The sequence below is a fragment of the Fringilla coelebs genome (assembly GCF_963513975.1).
Source record: "Fringilla coelebs genome assembly, chromosome: 20".
NCBI classification, from domain to species: Eukaryota; Metazoa; Chordata; class Aves; order Passeriformes; family Fringillidae; genus Fringilla; species Fringilla coelebs.
In genome coordinates this window covers 2,843,536-2,863,173 of record NC_140046.1, presented here as the reverse complement: position 1 = coordinate 2,863,173, position 19,638 = coordinate 2,843,536, and the positions used below count along the sequence as shown (strand labels likewise).

At 44.0% G+C, this 19,638-nt stretch overlaps 1 protein-coding gene across 1 annotated transcript in view; it reads left to right on the top strand.

Moving 5' to 3' along the window:
• The window catches only part of PPM1E (protein phosphatase, Mg2+/Mn2+ dependent 1E), a 59,063-nt gene that overhangs the window by 35,469 nt on the left and 3,956 nt on the right, over window positions 1–19,638 (top strand). The window contains exons 2-6 of the mRNA XM_084219294.1: window positions 12,489–12,607; window positions 16,880–17,079; window positions 18,442–18,630; window positions 19,105–19,248; window positions 19,494–19,587. Of these exons, the coding sequence (XP_084075420.1) occupies window positions 12,489–12,607; window positions 16,880–17,079; window positions 18,442–18,630; window positions 19,105–19,248; window positions 19,494–19,587 (746 nt within the window). The remainder of the gene's footprint in view (window positions 1–12,488; window positions 12,608–16,879; window positions 17,080–18,441; window positions 18,631–19,104; window positions 19,249–19,493; window positions 19,588–19,638) is intronic.

The window sequence follows — 19,638 nt, the reverse complement described above, 5'->3', positions numbered from 1 at the left end:
CATTAAATATTAGAAAACACCAAGTTCTGATAAAAGTGAGCATTTTGCCATCGGTCCATTATTGGTTTTTAACATCTATAAGTCAAGACATGATGTGGAATCATGAGCTGAAACAGGACAGAGACAGATGAGGATTCACTGAAGAAAATACAAAAATATTTTATGAGGCAGTGGTAACTTTGTAAATACCTTGTCCTTCCCCAGCCCATTCCATCTGAGGATTAAAGCATAGTTTTCAGGTATTAATAAATAAAATTTCATGGTACTCTTCCAAAGTTTTAAGGCAATGAAGCTCTTTGACTCCTGGATGGATGGAAGTGCAGGGATTAAATGATTTGCTGGCAGAGGTGTCATTTGTCAGCCCCAGACCTGGGAGCACTGCTCAGCCTCCTATCATGTTACATCTTCCAATTTACCACTGCTGCCTTATTAGAACTCAAATCCTGCTTTAACACTAACTTCTCCTGTGTTATCTCAGAGCTCAGCTGCTGTTCCTAATCTTTCTTTTTTCCCTTGCTCTATTATTTTCAGTCTCACCCGTGGCAGTTGTGTCTCTGCTGTTGCCTCCATGCCTCATTAAAAAGCTCACTGGGGTGGGTGCACCACCCGGATTTGGATTTGAAAACTCTGTGCCCTTGAGGAATCTTGGTGCTGCCTGCCTGTATTTCTGATAGATCCAGTTCTGGGCTATTAGCAGTGTTTTACAGATAAACCCAGCAAAAATCATTCATTGCAATTTCCAGGGTGCATTTGGAATACTGATTTTTTTTTAACATTTGGTGCTTTGTTGACAGTTAAAAATTCTTGCACTTTCATGGCTCTTCTCTAAACTCTTTCACAGAAATCTCTGTTCCATCTAAGAAAATCTACTTGTGTTATTTTTCCTTGATTGCCTCCTCCTGGATTTGTTCTTTTGTGCTTATATAATTACTATTCTAATTTTCTGCTGCCCTTAGTCCAGAGCTGTGCCTTGCAGAGGTCCATTTGATTCTTTACTTTTTAAATCATTGTTAGCAGATTTTCTCTACCAATATCATTACCAGTGTGTGTTTTGGGGACAGAATTGATTGAATTTATTTTCAAAATATTACTTGGCCTGGGGTTTTAGTGATTTTTGGGTTAGCTACATGGTTTGGTGTGACCTTTGATCTTCTATCTGTTCTAGGAATCTTTGCTCTTTCTTTTTCCAAGGAATCTGTGGTGATTGCTCATATTTAAACACATATATATGTGTGTGTGTGTGTGTGTGTGTATATATAAATATATATATAAATATAAATATATATATAAATATAAATATAAATAAATGTATTTCAGCTGCAGATGTTGAGTATTTTCCTTCAAGGCAGTGTCTCAGTATGGTGCTAAAGAATGGTGAGAGAAGGATGATGGAGTTTGAGGATGAGCTATCAAGGCAGACAGTTCTCATTTTGATCCCATCACAGGTGATATTCACATTATTCTGGTTACATTTTAGCCTCAATTTCTGTGTAGAGACCTGCTGTTCTTTCCAGCATGGTCCATTTCTTGCTGTTTGTTCAAAACAGTTGTGTAATGTTGCTATCCATGGTTAGCAATTTGCTGCTTTTTATCCAAGGTAGCTTGGATGTCAGCGCTGGTAGAAGTAATCATTTATTTTTAGATTCTAAATCCTTTGGGAATGCACAAAGCACTGTAGACATAGAAGATAATCATTTGTCTCCAAAGGTTCCTTATTTTTTATTAATGTTTTGATTTGCTATTCTCTCTGTCTGCTATCCCTGCCTCCCTGAATATGTATTACCAGGGTAATTGATAGTGTGGCTCCTGAGGAACTCTCTTAAGTGCTGATTAGAGCTGTGCCACTGCTCCATTGGAAGCAGCTTTCAGCCTCCTCATCATGGGCTGAGTCAGTCCTCACCAGTGCATTATTTACAGTCCAGGTTCAGGCAGCTTCAAACAAGTCCTGCTCGTGTTTGAGGAAGATTTCTTCTGATCTGAGTAAATTTCTGCCACATCCTGAATCAGCTTTCAGATAACGTCACCTGTTTGCATTTGTTTACCTTCCATAGGGATAAACCCTGAAATTTTTCACATTATTCCATGTTCTCTGGGGTTTGGCTCTGCACAGGACAGACCCAAGGCCTGGCACTGGGCAAAGTCACAGATTTTCCTCCCTTTTCCCCTCTGGATGGACCCAGGCTCGTGCTGTCCACGGGCCGTTGTGTGCTCCTTGCTCAGGGTATTATGTAACAGATTCTTTCTTATATTTAGAGCTTGTGCCTCTTCTGAAGAGATCACAGGTTTGATAATAAGCTTAGGGAAAAGTTGACAATCTTCTTTGTGGAGGGGGAGAGGGAAAGCAGAGCTGTTGGGTAATTCTTGCGTGAGCGGCGTTGTCACCTCTGCAATGGGTGTTGTGAACGTGCTCATCTCACAGAAAATCAAATGGAACAAAATAAGACTTAAAGACTGATTATGCTGCATAAACAAAGTCCCAGATTGTGGTGAATAGGCAGAGTTTGTGTGGGAGAATTTGGGTAGTATTGAGAAGTCCAGGGTAGAGAACCAATGTCCATAATCTGGTGAGATTTGTAATGTCACACAATGAAATGTCACAGCTCTTTCATTTTATTTTTTTCCAGTTGACCTTTCAACAGTGATTGGAATATGGGCACAGATTTGTTTTTAAATGAGACTGGGAATAATTTTAGGACATCTCTCCCAAGTTTTAAATAATTCTCTGTACCTTCTAGGACATGAGAGAGGCCACAGCACTGCAGAATTGTTTGAAACATCCCCAGCTTGTTGGGAATCAGTTCCTAGAGCCTTTGTGAGCAAGAAGAGCTAAATTTAGCTGTGTACTGCAGGCAGGCTCTGTTCCACAGGCTCAGGACCTGCCTGGCCCTGTGGAAAGCCACAATCCCCAGCTTTGAACCTCACAGAATCTTCCCCACCTCGGTAAGCTCAGAGTGCAGATCCTCAATAAACCTGGCAACAGGGAGAGGAGGGAGCAGGGCAGCACAGGGATCCTGTCACTTGAGCCTGTCCCTCCCTGGGATGCTGTGGCTCATTCCCACAGGCTGAAATGTCCTGGAGCCACTCCCAGAGCCCTTAACAACCTGACATGGCCTCCAAGTGTTATACCTCCTCTATTTCTGTGTTATTCCTCCTCTATTTCTGTGTTATTCCTCCTCTATTTCTGTGTTATTCCTCCTCTATTTCATTAGTATTTGATAGAGGGAAGTTTGGTTGGGTTTTTACCTCTCCAGATTTTCTCCTTTTTTTGTTCTTTTAAAATTCTTTTTACTCCTTAGAGATGCTACAATTTGCAGCATTTCCTGCTGTAAATAGATCCATATAGGAAGTGGAAGGTGAGCTATAAAAGGAAAACTGTTTAGTTGAAGCTTATGTCGCTACAACTACTCCCCCAGTTCTTCTCCCTGCAGCATCTGAGTGTAAATCTCTCCTTGGCATTTGTGGGCACAATTCTCCTTATGAGTTGGTTGTACAGTGAATTTCCCACTGGTGCAGTCCCTTGTGATGGCAGCACAAGGTGGGAAAGTCAGATATTCCCACAGATTTCCACCCAGGCACATTATCCCATCAGGACAGATATTGGAATGCATCTTTGAGGCTACAAAGAGCATTAAATTCAACACGTGTGTAACATAATTTGTCAAGTTAATGTCAAAAGAATTTCTGTCCCTGTTGTTTTTTGTGTGTTCAATGCTTCATGATGTGGCCTCTTAAAAAGGAGTGACAGGGGCTGGGATTTCCATGCTGCAGCCTGGAATGTGAAGCTGGATTTGCCATTGTAAAATTAGGTGATATCTTTGCATTTTTCCAGCTGAAGGGAGGGTGGATTATAGGCAAAGGGAGAAGAGAAATATTTGAGTTCAACACTGTGAGGCGCCTTTAAATAATTTACTGGAAGGTTTAGACCCATGCTATATAATATGTAAACACCTAAATTCTGTTTATCTCTAATAATTTAGGACTAAACCTAAGCAGCCATTTAACCTGTCCAATGAAATCAAACTTTGTGCCAGTGCAGTATTTGGGAGAGGCTCTCACCTGCTGTTCATGACTGTGATTATTGAAGATGGATGGCTGGAGGTTTGGCTGCTGCCTCTTTAGGAAATCTTTTAAACCAGGATTGGAAAGAGAATACTTTACAGCCTGGTGAAAAACATCTAAAGGCTGCCATTGTGTCGTTCAGGCCAGAACAACCCAAAGCCCTAATGTATTTTATCTGCTGTTCTGTTCCTCAACACTATAAATAATTCAGATCTGTTGGCTTAACTACTACTGGCAACTGTTATTTATTAAGAATGACTGAAATAACTATGTGGCTCAGTAGAACAGAATGCATTAGGGACTTTAATGTGAAACAGAATAGCTCAAACATTTTGATTATCCTTTAAAGAAAAAGCCTAAACCCCTAAACCTGCCATTATCCTTTGCAATTCTGCAAAGGACAAGTGACAGTGGGAATTAGGATGGGATCTTTCTGAGTAACTAAAGGGTTTTTCCTTTAAAAGAGCACTCACCCCAATCACAGAGCCCCTTTTATCCTTCCAGCATCTTGTTCCGTGGGCATCAGTGTCAGTAATCCTCATCTTGAGGTTCCAATCCAATCTTTAATGTGCCCCACTGGGTAATCTCTGAATCTGCCTGTAGTTACACATCTGCCTGTGAAATTGCTTTTAAAGGTTCTGCATTGTTTTTTCATGTTTGCTTTCATTTGTTTCTCTTGCATGCCATGCACAAGAGCTGCAGGATTTTCTGGGAATCAGTGCAAGGGAATTGCTTTCTCTTGTTCCATCCCCACTTTAGGCTTAATTAATAATATCTGGCACTTCATCATTGGCTTTGAAATTGCTTTCCAGAGGTCAATAGCATTGTCCCTGTTTTGCAGGCACAGAATTCCTGACATCAGGCATTGGTACAGCACAAACACAGCGTGTTCCTGCACAGAATTACAGCCTGAGATGTAGCACTGCACAACAGAATGCTTCTGCAAGCCAACTGATTATAAATGGGGCATTTGGAATAAATTTTTTATCACCAAAAAGAGTTGACATGCAGGACTTGGATGAGTAATTATCTAATCTTACATCTGGCATAAACACCCAAGCCATTTGTGTGATGAAGTGCAAGGCACAGGAGTGAGAAGGCAGCGAGGGAACATTCGCTGCTGACTCAGTGGCCATAAATCTTCCAGGGTGTGTTTTGCCTTATATTTGATATTTGTTCAATGGGTTGAAAGAAGTTAAGTGATCAAATGTCAGTTGGAAATCCTGGTCTGCAACTCTGATTCTTTCTCAGTTACATGAAGATGAATGTTCCAACAGGAGCATGGTTTGGGGCCTGGCTCTGTGGGGTGTTACTGAAGCTGAACATTTGAAGAGGCACCATCTTCACCCCTTTTTAAAGAAGTAATTTAACATTTGTTTGCCTTAATGATGATCTGCAGGAACAGCAGGGTATGTGTTGCTGTGGAGCAGAGCATTTTATTTCATTTATGTGAAATGAAGTCATTAGCTATAACATCAAAATGCATTTTTCTTTCTGACAGAGGACTTGGGTGTGTTAATGTGATCTCTGATAAAACAGAGGCTCTGCATTGGGGGATTCTTATTTAACTTGTATTTCTGAACACGTCAGACCTGCATGGAATATCCTTTCCACTTAAAGGAAGTATCAGTGGAAGTTTATTTGTAACAGAGAGAAAAAATTGGGCATGAATCAGTGGTAAGTAAATGATGTGCCTGAACTCTTCTGCAAGTTTCCTGCAACATGAACTTTTCTAGAGACTGTGTCATTAATATTTTATAGCAAGGAGAGAAATCATCAAAAACTCCAGCTAGGACATAAAATATCTGAAATAATAAGAATATATATAAGTACCTTCAGAGTGAGCTTGGACACTCTCATTGATTTTAGGCAGCATCTCATCCTGGCTTGACAAAATGCAGAATTCATAAATTAAATCTGATGTATACAGTGTAGGCTTTTATGCTGATGTTGGCACACTTTCAGATGTAAAATTAAATTACTTTTTCCAATAAGGCAGCACAGATTGAAGCATGGATTCCTTTCTTTGCTAATGGAACCAGGAGAAAGATATTGAATTATGCTGACTTTCGAACTGACTGAGTGCCAAAGAGAGAAAAATCAATGACATTTTTAATGTCCTGTGGAGCTTTTAAACAAGCCTTGCTCTGCCAGGGAAACTCAGTGTGAGGTAACTGCTGTTGACATTGGGTTTCCAGTGAAGAAATTTCCTTCTCCAGGGAAGCAGCACCTGGCACTGGTGTGGCTTTGTCCCCATTCCTTTCCCAGCAGTGCCAAGTGGGCACAGGGAGGATTTTGGAGCACTCTGGACACCCTCACACCCTGAGCAGGGGATGGGCTGAGTGAACATGCAGGATAATCCTTGGTAAACAACACCAAAATCCAGAAGGATCTTTCCTCTCACTATAAACCCCTGAAAGTCACATGAGTGGGTAATACCAATAAATTACCTTTCTTTTGATGAATTAATGATAGGGTAAACACAGATTTATTTTCACTGTGTGTTTGCATTTGCAAAGCCGAATACCAAAAAGCTAAGCTGCACAATCAATGCCCATCAAATAAGTGGCTTGTTGGGGTTTTTTAATTTTATAATAATATTTTAATAATTTTCTAAAGTGCATTTCATAGCAGCAATTAAGATTTTTATTATAAAACTATCCAGTCCCTCAGAATCTTACTCCACAGGTAGAAAATATTCTGATTTAGATGAGGGGGGAGTCTGTACAGATACATCCTCAACATCTTGGTTTTTGTTACACCAGAGGTTCATGGATTGTGATCCATTTTTCTCTGCATTCCTTCAAATTCCAGGTTTCCCTTTCTTTTAATAACAGATGGATATAATCTGGCTGTGAAGTGCTGGGATATGATTTCCAACAGCAAACTTTGTATCTTCAGCTCTTTGCTGTAATGAAGAAAACCCTCCCAGAGTCACTTCTGGGAATTCAATTTCTTGCAGTTATTTGGCTTCCAGCTCCTGGCAGATCCATGCTGGGTTTTTGGGGGTTGTTCATGTTACAGGAGGTGATTTCTGTCATTTTAAATGCAGCCACAGCATCAGCCCCAGAGATTGGAATATGAGTAACCTCAGAACCCCCACGCTGCGAGGATGAGCGAGAGAAATAATAGAATTTGGTTTCAAAGATAATACCCAGGCAATTTATCCAGCCAGGAGCTCAGGAGAAGCTGCTCTCTGTGGTTTGGATTCTTCACAGTTCACCCCTGTGGTGTCAGTGCTATTTTATTGACAGCCATTAAATCACAAATGCTTATGAGTGGTTTGTGGGCAGCAAGCATTTATATTTTAGATACACGCTGCCCTTCATGACATTGTACCTCATCAAAGAGACAAAGATGACCTTTTTATTTTGTCTTGCTCACATTTTGGTGGCTTTATGTACTGTCATGTGCACTTCACCCTCTGGAGAAGGGAATACTGACTTGCTATGCAGCAGAAATTGCATCAGAGGTCTGAGCCTAATTCATGTGCTGAGAACAGTTTGTGAAAAGCCAAGGGTTTCCCCTGGTGAAGCAGCTTCATCCAGCTGTGCAGAGGTTTTCTGATGAGCAGTGCACCTCTGGTTTGATTATTTTTTTCAATCCAGTTAAGACAGACTTAACTACAGAAACATATCTATACAAAATTGGTCTAGAAAACAGCAGTGAGCAGAAAGCAGAAGGTTAAGTATTTGGTGAATGCAGTGTCTGCATAGACAGGGGCATGATAAATGTATCTGAAGTGTCTTTTTGCAATGCTTGTGTATTATATTTCTGTTGCTTACAACTGTCAGCACAAGGACAGGCTGGCTGGGGATGTGAGCAGGCAGCTGTCTCTGGGAGCCTATAGATAGCAGCTTCCTTGGGTAGCACGTTTGCAGCTCCTTCAAACAGATTTATCAAGCATCTTTACTGTCTCACCACCGCCAGCTCAAATGACTTCTCAAGGAGCTTTGGTTATGCAAGCTTTTAAAAGGTGCATTGTTTTTTCTATTTGTTTCTTTTTTTTTTTGATGTATGTGTGTGTGTGCCAGGTTTTTTTTAGTAACTCACTGCAGCAGATAAATCTAGTGCAGGGTTTCACCATGTGTTAGGGGAAAAAAAAAATAATACTCCATTTGTTCACTGTGACCAGGCTTTAAATAAGCATCACAACTTCCAGCAGCTGTGCAGAGCAGTGGAACAGCACAGGTCAGAGATGCTCTGGGAGTCAGGAGAGGAGAACCTGCAGAGATGGGAGCTGGAAATAGCATCTGCTTGGTAGATCCAGAGGATACATGCATAATCATTTTCGGGTCTTGGAATGCTTCACAGAATATTCCTCTCTAGTGCTGGGTGACCTGGAGGAGTTTGGGGACAAACAGGAGCCCCTCAATGGCTCCAAGTCCCTCTGGATGGCCACAGAAACAGGAGGTGGAGGAAGGGAGGGCTGGGGAAACAGCCAAAGGAGCTTCCCAGAGAATTTCTCTGCTCATTACTGCTGCGCTTCTCAGCATGGGAACTTGCAATAATAAAGACTTTAAAGGCTTCTTCAAAGAGCTTCCAGGCTGTATCCAAAGCTCCATCTGGAAGAAGTCCCCTGAGACTTGGGAATGTTTTGTAAATACAGGCGGGGCAAATGAGTTTTTTCTTAAACTGAATCTGGCAAAAGTTGCTTTCTAACAAGAGCTTGCAAGAGGCCACATGAGCAGGAGTGTTTCCCAAAGTGCATCCCTGGTGGAATGTCTTTTGGAAAGGGTGCAGTTAATTTGTCATCCCTACAAAGTCCTTTACTACCACAGTAAATTACAGGCCTTTGGGGAATGTGCTGTACTTGGTTCTTTTCAGGTCATGTTCTCGGTCTTGGATTGCTGGGTGAAACCAAATATGCTGCTTTATCCTGTTTGTCTGTGGATTTGTTTTGTGTTTCAGCAGATTGAATAGCATTTCTATTTAAATCATTCCTCATTCTAACTAAAACAATTGCTGTTCTGTGGTGTCAGGGGATTCCTGAGGTAACAGGAACACTGTACATTTTGTGATTTACTGCCCGCTTTGCCTCTTGAAAGCCCCAGTTCATTTTGGTCCATTTTCCCTGTTTGTTTGGGTTAGTGATGCCTCATCAGCTCCCCCAGACCATGACAGGCTTGGGGATTTTCAGCCCTGGTGGCCCTCGTGGATTTTAGGCAGAGGCTGCAGCTTCATTTTCCCATCAGCTGTGCTAATTCTCAGAACTGTGAGTTTTAAGAACTGAGGTCTCTCTTTGCTGGTTTTCCCCTTTCCTGCAGCTGTTGATGACACTGAGAGTTACCCAGAGCTGTTGTTTGCCTGTATGTTCCACTTAGCACTTCTGGCAGTGTATGAGAAAAGAGTGAGAAAAATCTAAGGAAAGCTATCAGAAGTATGAAAGTATAAATCTCCTATAGATTGAAAATATCTCCCACTCTCATCTTGGTATTTTTCCCTTTAGTTAGGCTCTTAGCAAGAAATTCCAGAATACTTCACAAACACAGATTTAGGCCTTCTACAGCCTTCCTCCTCCTCCTCCTCCTCTCCCTGAGGAAATGACATTCTCATTCCTTGTTTGCAGATGAGGAATGAAGGTCTGAGTGGTGAAGTGACTCGTCCAAGGTCAGCTGCTGAGTTAGTGGCACAGCTATGAATAGACAAAGGCATTTTAGCTCTCAGCTCTCTGCTAAACAAGACTGTGCCCTCCTAGTTTCAATTTGTCAGACTTCATGACTAATAACATTTGAGCATCTAGAACGTGGCAGAAGAATTTCTTTCCAGAGCCAGCAGGTAACCCCTGGTTACGCCAGCAGCAGGGTGGGAGCTCCTCCCTGTCCCCAGGGATCCTGGGGATACTTTTGGGGTTTTGTGAAGAGGGAGAACTTCCCCCCCTTGGATTGCTGTTTGTGTCATGCTGTATCTGCTCACCTGAGTGCTCACTTTGGTGCTGAAAACAGAGATCCCAGGGCTGGCTCTTCATTTGTCTTGGTGTAGCAGTAATGAAGTGTCCTCAGAGCAGTTTGCCTTCAACAGCTATTTTAAACCTCCAGTGCAATCTGCTGTTCCTTGAAGGAAAAAAGTAATTCAACTAAAAGTGCTCTGAGGAGCCAAGTGAGAGAAGTAAATGTTGAGTGGTGCTAATCAGGAAGAGGAAGTCATCTGTCTGCGTGTGGGCACCTCCCTGCTCACATGGCACAGCCCTGCAGCAGCCACATAAGAAGCTTTGTGATCAACAAATGTCAAGGGCAATTAATTCTTCGGCCGGCAGCTGTTATTATTAGGACAAAGAGTGGCCAGACATAGACGGAAAGCCTTCAGCTGATTTGTTTTCTCTACCTTTCCCCTTGAAAATGATCAGTTGCTCAAACCCCAGTGGGGAACTTCCTTGCAATAAGAATTTCAAATTTGCCATCTCTTTTATTTTCAGTAGGAGAGTTTGTATTAGATTCAGAGCACAGAGGAACAGCTCAGGGAAGGTGTTTAGAAAGTCCTCCCCAGTTTAATGCTATCAGGATGGAGAGGAGTTAAGCTGGTAACATAATAATATGTGGGCTGAATTAAACCCACCTCAGACTGGTTTTCTCAAACTTAATTCATGGAAGCAGAGCACTTTTAGGCTTGACTTAATACCCTCCCAGAGTTATTCCAGGATTGCTACAATGCAACTGTGGGTGTTCTAAACACACCTACGCTGCCAGAGAATCAGGAAGGATGTACTTTAAATCCTTTAATTTATCTAATAACATCTTTAGCAGCTTTTTGTGTAGGTTTAGCATTGTAATGGAAATGCACTTTTTGGCTGGATATAGAGCTGCTGTGTGGAAGTGGAACATGTGAACAGCACTTGGAACTGGGGGGGGAAATTTACACCTCCTGTAAATGCACCTTTCACTTGTGCCATTGGTCACTGCAGTTAAAACAATACCTAAAATTTCAGATACAAGTGTTCATGGCTCTGGGTATCCACACACATCCCAGGCCCAGGCAGAGCAGAAATTCCTCCTCTCTGGGCCATTTTTTCTGTGCTGTTTAGGTCCTGAGTCTATTTTAGCCCCTGCTGTTGCCCCAGTTCCTAACCAGGTTCCCTCTTTGCCCATCAGTGGATGTTCCTGAGGGTTCTTTATAAGTGACACAAAACAAGTTTGGTTTTTCAGCACTGAGCTGGTCAGGGGAAGCCTTGGACTGGAAACAAGCTCAGATTCCTGCGGGTGCCCTGCTGGTAACTGCCGGGATAATTCTTCTATCCCGGGCACTGCAACCTCTCCCTTTTTGGGGAATCTCATGTAACATGAGCAGAACCAGCATCACCTCACGGCAAACCTGCTCTTTGTGAGCCAAATAAAGACAGAAAAGACAAGACAGCAAATCAGCTCCTCCACGTGCCAGAAGCAGGGGATGTGCCGGGGTTTTCCTTGGGATGGGAACGGGATCAGAGCCCTGAGCTGGGCTGGGAAGGGCTGGCCCGAGGCAGCTGATACCCCCAGCAGCTCGGAATGCCCTCCTGGGAATGCCAGGGAAAAGCCTGGCATGGATGGGGCCCTAACGAGGTGCTGAGTGACTTCCAGAGCTTGTCTCAAACAGTGTTAGACAGAGCTATTTATTGTTAATCTTATCCTTCAATCATTTATTGATATGTTGAACAGAAGAAATAGGTTAAGGAAGTGTTGTTGTTCATTGCCTGTTCCCTGGATTTTTGCCTTGGAATTCTGTGGTTGATGGATGGTTTCTGGGCTGAAATTGGCTCTGTGTCTCTCTGTGGCCCTGTGACAGTGAAATGTCTTGGGAAAGACACCATCACCCCAGTAAAATCTGTGGAAATTGGAAGTTTCAGGCTGTGTCAGCAGGAGACACCTGGAGAAGTTGGGGGTGACCAATGGGAAATGCAAAGTTACACAAAAATTAAGAGGTATTAAATTCCTCTTGAATGAGAGAATGTACATTAAAATGCCTTGGCTTTCTATAGATTAATTAACCTTGGGGGATACCAGGTTTAATTAAATACAGTGAGTTAAAGCCACTTCACTCTGGGTAGAAATCATTCCTGAGGGAGCTTTTTTACCTTAACTTCCAGTGCCCCTCAGAGAGCCTTTGGACACTTTGAAATCTGAGGAATTCTGGAACCTTGACTCCAAATCTTAGGAGAAACTGGACTTAACTTGAGTTAAAATTGTACCAGACATATGTAAAAACTGTACAGTTGTGTGACAGACTCTGGAGGGTTCAAGTCTAGATCTGAAAAGAATTTAAATAGAAGTTATGAACTGAAACATTAAAACTTAAGAACCAGGGAACAGAGGAGTGAATGAGGGCAACCAAAACCCATCAGTGAGTCTGAGGTCTTGCTGCAGGGCTCAGACAAAGAACCTTGGTGAAAAATACACTTGTTACCTTGCTGAATCACACTAAAACATCTTTTTGTGGTTTCTCTTTTTCCTTTCCAGTAATTGCCCCTCGTTCCTGGCCTCTGCTTTAGCCAGAGCAACTTCAGATGAAGTCCTGCAGAGCGACCTCTCGGCGCATTTCCTGCCCAAGCACGTGGACAACGCTGACGGCATCATCCGTAAGTGCCACCAAATCCCAGCCCTGGCCTGCAAGTCTGGGACAGGAGCACCCCACATGGATGGAAAAAGCTTCATGGGGAGCTCACCACCACTCCTGCTAGAGCTGCTGGTCTAATTTCTCAGTCAAAGCTGGAATCAAACCTTTGGAATCACTTTTCTGAGTGCATGTTCGTGGCTGTGTCTGATGGCCCTGAATCTCTCTCTCAGCACTTTATACAATGTGGTTCTGCTGGCAAGTGCCAGTTGTCCTCCCTCATCCTTGGAGCAAAGTCAAATTTATGTGGGAAGAGATAATTTAATTCTGAATTATTTCAGTCAGTGTGGTTTTTACTATGGCTTGTGAGGTTTTTTTATGGTTTTAGCAAAAGGTAGTATAAAGAGATTTTGTGATTAAAAGGAAGAAAATTCCTTTTCCTCATTTGTCTGTGTTGGCTGACAAGATTTTTGCAGCCTCCAGCTCAAGGTCATGCACCCTCACTCATTTCAGGAGTGTGCTGGCCTAAATAACCTTGAAAATTAGCTGAGTTGTTCATTACAACAAAGACCAATGTTTCTCACATGTAGTAACAGGAATTCTGTCATTTGATCTTGAAAATACAGTCCCCAACCCACTCCGTCCATTCCCTCCTTTTTTGATTAAAAAAAAATCCTGTAAATTATTGAGGGGATAAGGAGGATCTATAAATCTGGCTCTTCAGAAAGGAAGATTTTGCTGTATTCCCCAGAGGCCCTTGGAAACCTTAGGAACAGAAAAACATGCTCTGGGTTCCCTTTCCGTAGGTATTGCTGCCTCCTCCTGCTGAGCAGGTAAATGGAATAGATTTGTCATTGTTCTGGCTGAGCAGCCTTCATTAATTTCAAATTGAGATCTCTGAAACTTGCATAAATATTTGACAGTCTCCAAGGAAATGTTGACTAAGCCTCCACACAGAATATCTACAGAATTCAACAAAAAAGGAAAAAAGAAAGGGAAAAAAGCCACCACAAAACCCTCACACCTACAGAAATTGACATTTAAATATATCTAAGGCTGTAAGACAGAGGCAAACATAGATTGAGATGGGAACAGACTGGAGCAGGCACTAAGAATAGGGCTCCAGATGCAGTTTGTTGAGGGGAATTGTCACAATGAGGCTACTTGGAAATAAAATATCCCTTTGCTGATGCAATGTGAGTGTTAAACTGTGAGGGTTTAGGGGGAGAGGAAGAGAGGAAACATCCTCTGGCCTGTAGTAAAACAACTGCTTCATACAAACCCTGCAATTTCAAATAATCTAAGTGCTAATTTTCCAAAGCAGGACATCAGCTCAAGTGTCATAGAATGACAGAATCACAGAAAGGTTTGGGACATTAAAGATCAAGTCCCACCCCTGCCATGGGCAGGGACACCTTCCACCACCCCAGGTTGCTCCAAGGTCCATCCAGCCTGGCCTTGGGCACTTCCAGGGATCCAGGGGCAGCCACAGCTGCTCCATCAGTGCTTCTTCAGCCTCCAGTGCCACGTGTGGCCCAGCAAACCCAGACAAAACTGGTGGCAGCAGCAGCTCCATCCTGGAGACCCTTCCAGGGGAGTCCTTGAGAAGCCTGGGCTGAGAGGAGATGTGCCCTCAGTGGTGCCATACAGGGACACTTCAATGCTTTGGAAGAAAGCAAAGGAAAGTGTGGCAGGTGGGGAAAATGGGATTTCTACATCTTGAAGTTTGATGCTCAGAGTTCACTGTGCCCTGATGCTGTTTGAGCTGCTGCAGAATGTGAAACCAAGCTGAATTTCACTGCCTGGCTTTAATATCCAGTTCTATGTCAGGTTTTTTTATGAACCCAAAAAGATTTTTACTCTGTGTAATACAAGGAGACATTTACCTGATTTGCCTCAAGTTTGAATTTGCTGAAAGATAAAAAAAAGCTATTTCAAATTTCCTTAGTGGCACATTTCACTCTGAGAATTGCAACGTGACAAATCATGTCCTGTGCTTAGGAGTGGTGAAAGCAGTTCTTGGTGTGGAAAGAAATAAGAAACTCCATGACAGAAGAATGCAAATCTTAAAAGAAGAAAAACTGCTTAGAGTCCACAAATGTAGGATTGCAAGATTAGGGGTCTGTTGTAGTTGGGGTGACCGTGTGTTTTTGGATATCTGAGACACAGGCCATGACCCTTCCAGCTGCAAGAGATTATCCATGAGACCTGAATGATGTTGGATTTCTTTTTTGAAAGGTCAGGTTAAGGACATTTAGGTTTGGGGTTTGTTTGTGGTGGAAGAGAATCTCGTGGAAGTTTGGCATTGTTAAGGAACCACCAGAGGCTGGATAGCAGGACCATCTGACCTGGTGGTGGTATCAAATTTCCAGGAGATGTCACAAAGCCAATCATAATGTCCATTACCCAGCTGTTCCAGGTTCTAGGAGATGGATCCTAGAGATATCCAAAGGGATCTACAGCTCCTAGATTAAGGAAAACCTTGGTCTTGATTCTGATCCCTGTGTCACACTGTCCATGTTGTCAACACAGCTCATAAAACATGGCACTAAAAAGCAGGACCTGATTCCTGGTATCCTTTCTACCCTCCTTCTGCCCTGCCATCTTTGGGAACAACAATGCCTGAGCTGGATTTCCCACTCACTGTGGTGCAGCTCAGCATTACCTCCAGCCTTGGGGATTTGGGAGCAGCAGGAGGGAAATGAAATTCTCCATGACACAACTGCAGTGCCAGCTGAGTCAGCTCTGGCTCAGCGTGGCAGCATTAACAATTGATGAGTAATTTCCAGCTGTGAGGGGGTGGTTTTTATTGTGCCATTTTATTATTCTCCTGTTTTAACCTCACGAGCAGCTACTGACGGTGCTGACACCACACACGGTCCCCTGGGAAGGGCAGTGAGGATCTCAGCAGGGGCACTGGGTTCACTGCCACCCTCCTGCAGAGGTGCCACAGGTCACTCTGCCACCTGCCCACTTCCCTTCACCCCTGCCCAGTGGGGAGGAATGGGAGAGCAAACTCTGTGGCCTTTCCTCTGGAAAATACAACCTGGACACCTCAGGTTGGACGTGTTCCCTCTTTGAACAGGTTACCCAGAGAGATTTCTGGTGCCCCAGTGAGAGCAGTACAGGTGGGGTGAGGAGCCCCCCTCACACTGTGGCAGTGATGGGATGACCCAGCTGTTTGATTTCCACCCCTTGGTTTTAAAGCTGTGTGATCAAGGAGCCAGGATTCCTTTGGGTTATTTATCCAGTGTATTTTCAGTTTAATGCCTCTTGATTGAACCAGCTCATAATCAACAGAGCTGGGACAAAATCTTGCTCCAAAGGGTCTTGGCACCCTGGTCACTGTAGGCCTAGGACAGAAATGTGTAAATGCTGCTTTCAGGCTCTTCACAGAATTCCTGTGAACAGAGAGATGCTGCAACTCCCTCCTCTCCTCCCTGCATGAGAGCCCCTCCCTCCAGGAGTGATTGGCACTCCTGGATTGCTGCTGTTCAGCTTTGAAGATCCCTGCCTTTGGTGAGCCATCATGAACAAAGAGATGTGGATGTGTTCAGCTCTGATGCTGACTTCCTGTTTTCCTCCTGAATTTCAGAGCAAATGTCAAGTGCCTGAGTTTTCACGTTTTAAAATGACAATTTCTCAGGAGTGCCAGTTCAGCATTTTCTTAAATTTGAGGCCTTTATGGTTTTCTCATTTGCTCATGCAGATTTCTCTGACACACTGTTGTCAGGATTGTGGGAATAATAGGAAATCAGGAAATTGCTAAGAAGGCACCTGTGCACTGCTGAAAGTGCACAAAACATCTTAAAATTACCCTGCTAATTTCTGCAGATTATTTCCACTGTCTTGACTCAGCTCTGCAATGAAATGGTGTTTAGAATAGAGAATTTGGTTCAAACCCAGCGTGTCATTGTCACGGAGGGTGGGATCTGTAGGCAGCACCCTGTGCCATGACACAGTCCCTGTCAGAGCTGTGCCACCCTGGGCAGGGCCACGCCAGGGATCCAACACTTTTCGTGCCTTTCCTTTTCTCTGCTGCTGCAAATGAGTTCCCCAAAGGCACAGGGAAATGTTTAAGTTGAAAAGACAAACAAACAATGAGCTGCTTACTGATGAATGCTGATTATGGTGACTTTGGCTTCTTCTTTTCATGCATCAGAGCCCAAAATTTCCCTGCTGACATCAACTGCTTGGCTGAAATGGTTTTGTTTCATCTTTCTAATGCATGCAAGGGAGAAAACTCTGACTTAATAACACTCTCAAGGCTTTCATTTGTGGTTTGTGCCTTCCTCAGAGATCGAGACGGTGAAGTTGGCCCGTTTAGTTTACAGCAAACTGCACGAGATCTGCAGCAGCTGGGTGAAAGATTTCCCCCTGCAGCCCAAGCCCCACCGCTACTACGAGACCTCCATCCACGCCATCAAGAACATGCGCAGGAAGATGGAGGACAAGCACGTCTGCATCCCTGACTTCAACATGCTCTTCAACCTCGAGGTGAGCACACACACACACATCCTGTGGCCAGTGGTCTGCAGCCTGGGAAAGCAGAAGGTTTTTCCACTGAGGGAGGGAAGGCTGATGGACCTCAGCAGGGCTGGCAGTTGGTCGCCTCACAGTTCATCCTGGCAGCTGGGGTGGGTCTGCTCTGCTTTTCAAGCCTTCCTCTTGGGAGGAAGAAGCCAAAAGCAAAAATAAGGAAATTAAGTTAAACAATCCAAAACAAACCCAAAACTTACAGGACTATGAGGTGCAGCTCACACAATTCTAAAAATTTGAGTAGTTTGGTGGAACTGGGACCTGTCTTCCCTTCCAATAATTTCTTGATATGGCCGTTGGTCAGACACTCATTCTTGCCCTCCCCTGAGATATAAAACTGGACACTCAGGAATGGAAAGTAAAAGTAAATGGCAAGAATTTTACCTTAAGGATCAAATTGCTGCATAATTACTTCTTTATTACACCCTGTCACTTTAATAACCATCTTCTGCCCCATCCATTCTTACCTTTAAAAGATACTAACTGCAAACAGAGGCAGATGTTTCCTTTGCCTGTCAATTGTCAGCTTTCTTATTCCAATTTGTGTTGGAGCCCATTACCTAAAAATTACAATGTGCAAATATTCCAGTCACTGAGCTGGCTGTCAAGGTTGAATTGGCTCTGTCAGTGGGTTGGTGTTGTGTGTGTGAGTTGCTGGAGTTGCTGTCTCCTGGTACCACGTTGTTTCTCTGAACAGAGGAGGGGAAGCTGAGAAAACTGCCTTGAAGATGAGTGATTTTGCTGTATTTGATTTGTGAATGTAATCACAATTTTCTGATGAGAGAGCACATGCAGTTTTTTTAAAACACAGGCATCTAAGATGATGTATTTTAGATTTAAGGAAAAAAGAAGAGTGAAAGCAAAGACTGGCTTCACATTTTAACTGTACTGGCATTTTATCCCTGGTGGATTCCAATCATGATGTAGACTTCATGCAAACTGTATTGGATGTTCTTCTCTCTCTGTGGTTTCTGCAGTCACAAAATCTCCTGCACAATTTGATGAAAATGGCACTTCCTATTTGAGTTGTGTGACTGAGCTGTAACAAATGGGACCTAAGGAGTACTGAGAGCACCACACAGGGGATTCTGGCAGGGCATCTCTTGCACTTTGCAGGTAGAATTCAACAGCAAGGTGGAAATTGCCCACTGCTGCATGTGCAGGTGGTCAGGGTAGTCTGCTTTTCCAGTGGAGACTCTGTCTCTAATTGAAGTTTAATGAGGACAGTACAAATCCCAAGTTCAAAGCTTTAAGACAATCCAATGAGCTGTTTGTGTTGCTTCCACCTGAGTTTTTTCCTCCCTGTGTTTCCTCTGGCAGGACCAAGAAGAACAAGCTTATTTTGCAGTGTTTGATGGTCATGGAGGAGTGGATGCTGCCATCTATGCCTCCATCCACCTGCACGTGAACATGGTCCACCAGGAGATGTTCCAGCAGGACCCGGCCGAGGCGCTGTGCCGAGCCTTCCGCGTCACCGACGAGCGCTTCGTGCAGAAGGCAGCCAGGGAGGTGAGGCACCCTGGGAGCATTACCCTGCAAACCAATCCTGCCTGTCAGAGAGGGGCTCCAGCCACAGTAGAATCAGCACAGAGCTCTCCATGCCCCACTGGGGGCTTTCTGTCCGTAGCTTCACATCCCCTAAAAATGTCAGCTCGTGCTTCTCACAGCTTCCAGCTCCTCTGAAGGATGCTACTGCCATTCCCACACTCACCTGCTCCCAGGCTCAGCCCTCAGGGTCACCAGCAGCAGGAGCAGGCCCAGCAGTGCCCAGCTCCTGGCAGGCAGGTGCCATGCCAGGGTTGTCGTGGGGCACATTGCTGTTCAGCCAGGTTGGCTCCAAGGGGCTGTGAGTGAGCAGCTGTAGCCGTAGGGAAAGCACTGCCCGTTCCTCCCTGGGAACAGCCTCTGGGCTGCAGTTTCAATGTGTTCTGTCCCTGAGTTAAGTAAGAAAATGCTTTGAAATGGAAATGTATTTTTTTCCAGAGTCTGCGCTGTGGAACCACCGGGGTGGTGACTTTCATCCGAGGGAATATGCTGCATGTGGCTTGGCTGGGGGACTCCCAGGTCATGCTTGTGAGGAGAGGCCAAGCAGTGGAACTGATGAAACCCCACAAACCAGATCGAGAGGTGAGACGGGCCTGTGCAAACACCCCTGGGCAGTGACCAGCATGGGTCAGCTTTGGGGGAGCACTGCCATGCCAGGATCTCTTTGAGCAGCAGTGCATGTTCCACTTATCCTGGCTTGTTTGGATCTGTGAGCAAATCCTTTGTCTCGTGGGGCCTGCCGTGTTTGTGAAAATCCAGATGTTGATGGGAGTGTTGAGTGTGTTACACAGCTCTGACTGCTCTGTCTCTCTTGTGCTGCTGCTCAGGATGAGAAGAAGCGAATCGAGGCCCTGGGCGGCTGCGTGGTCTGGTTTGGAGCCTGGAGGGTGAACGGGAGCCTCTCTGTCTCCAGAGCTATTGGTAAGAGAGAGCCTTCATTCCCTTTTTGAGACTTGCTTTGCTTTTTAACTA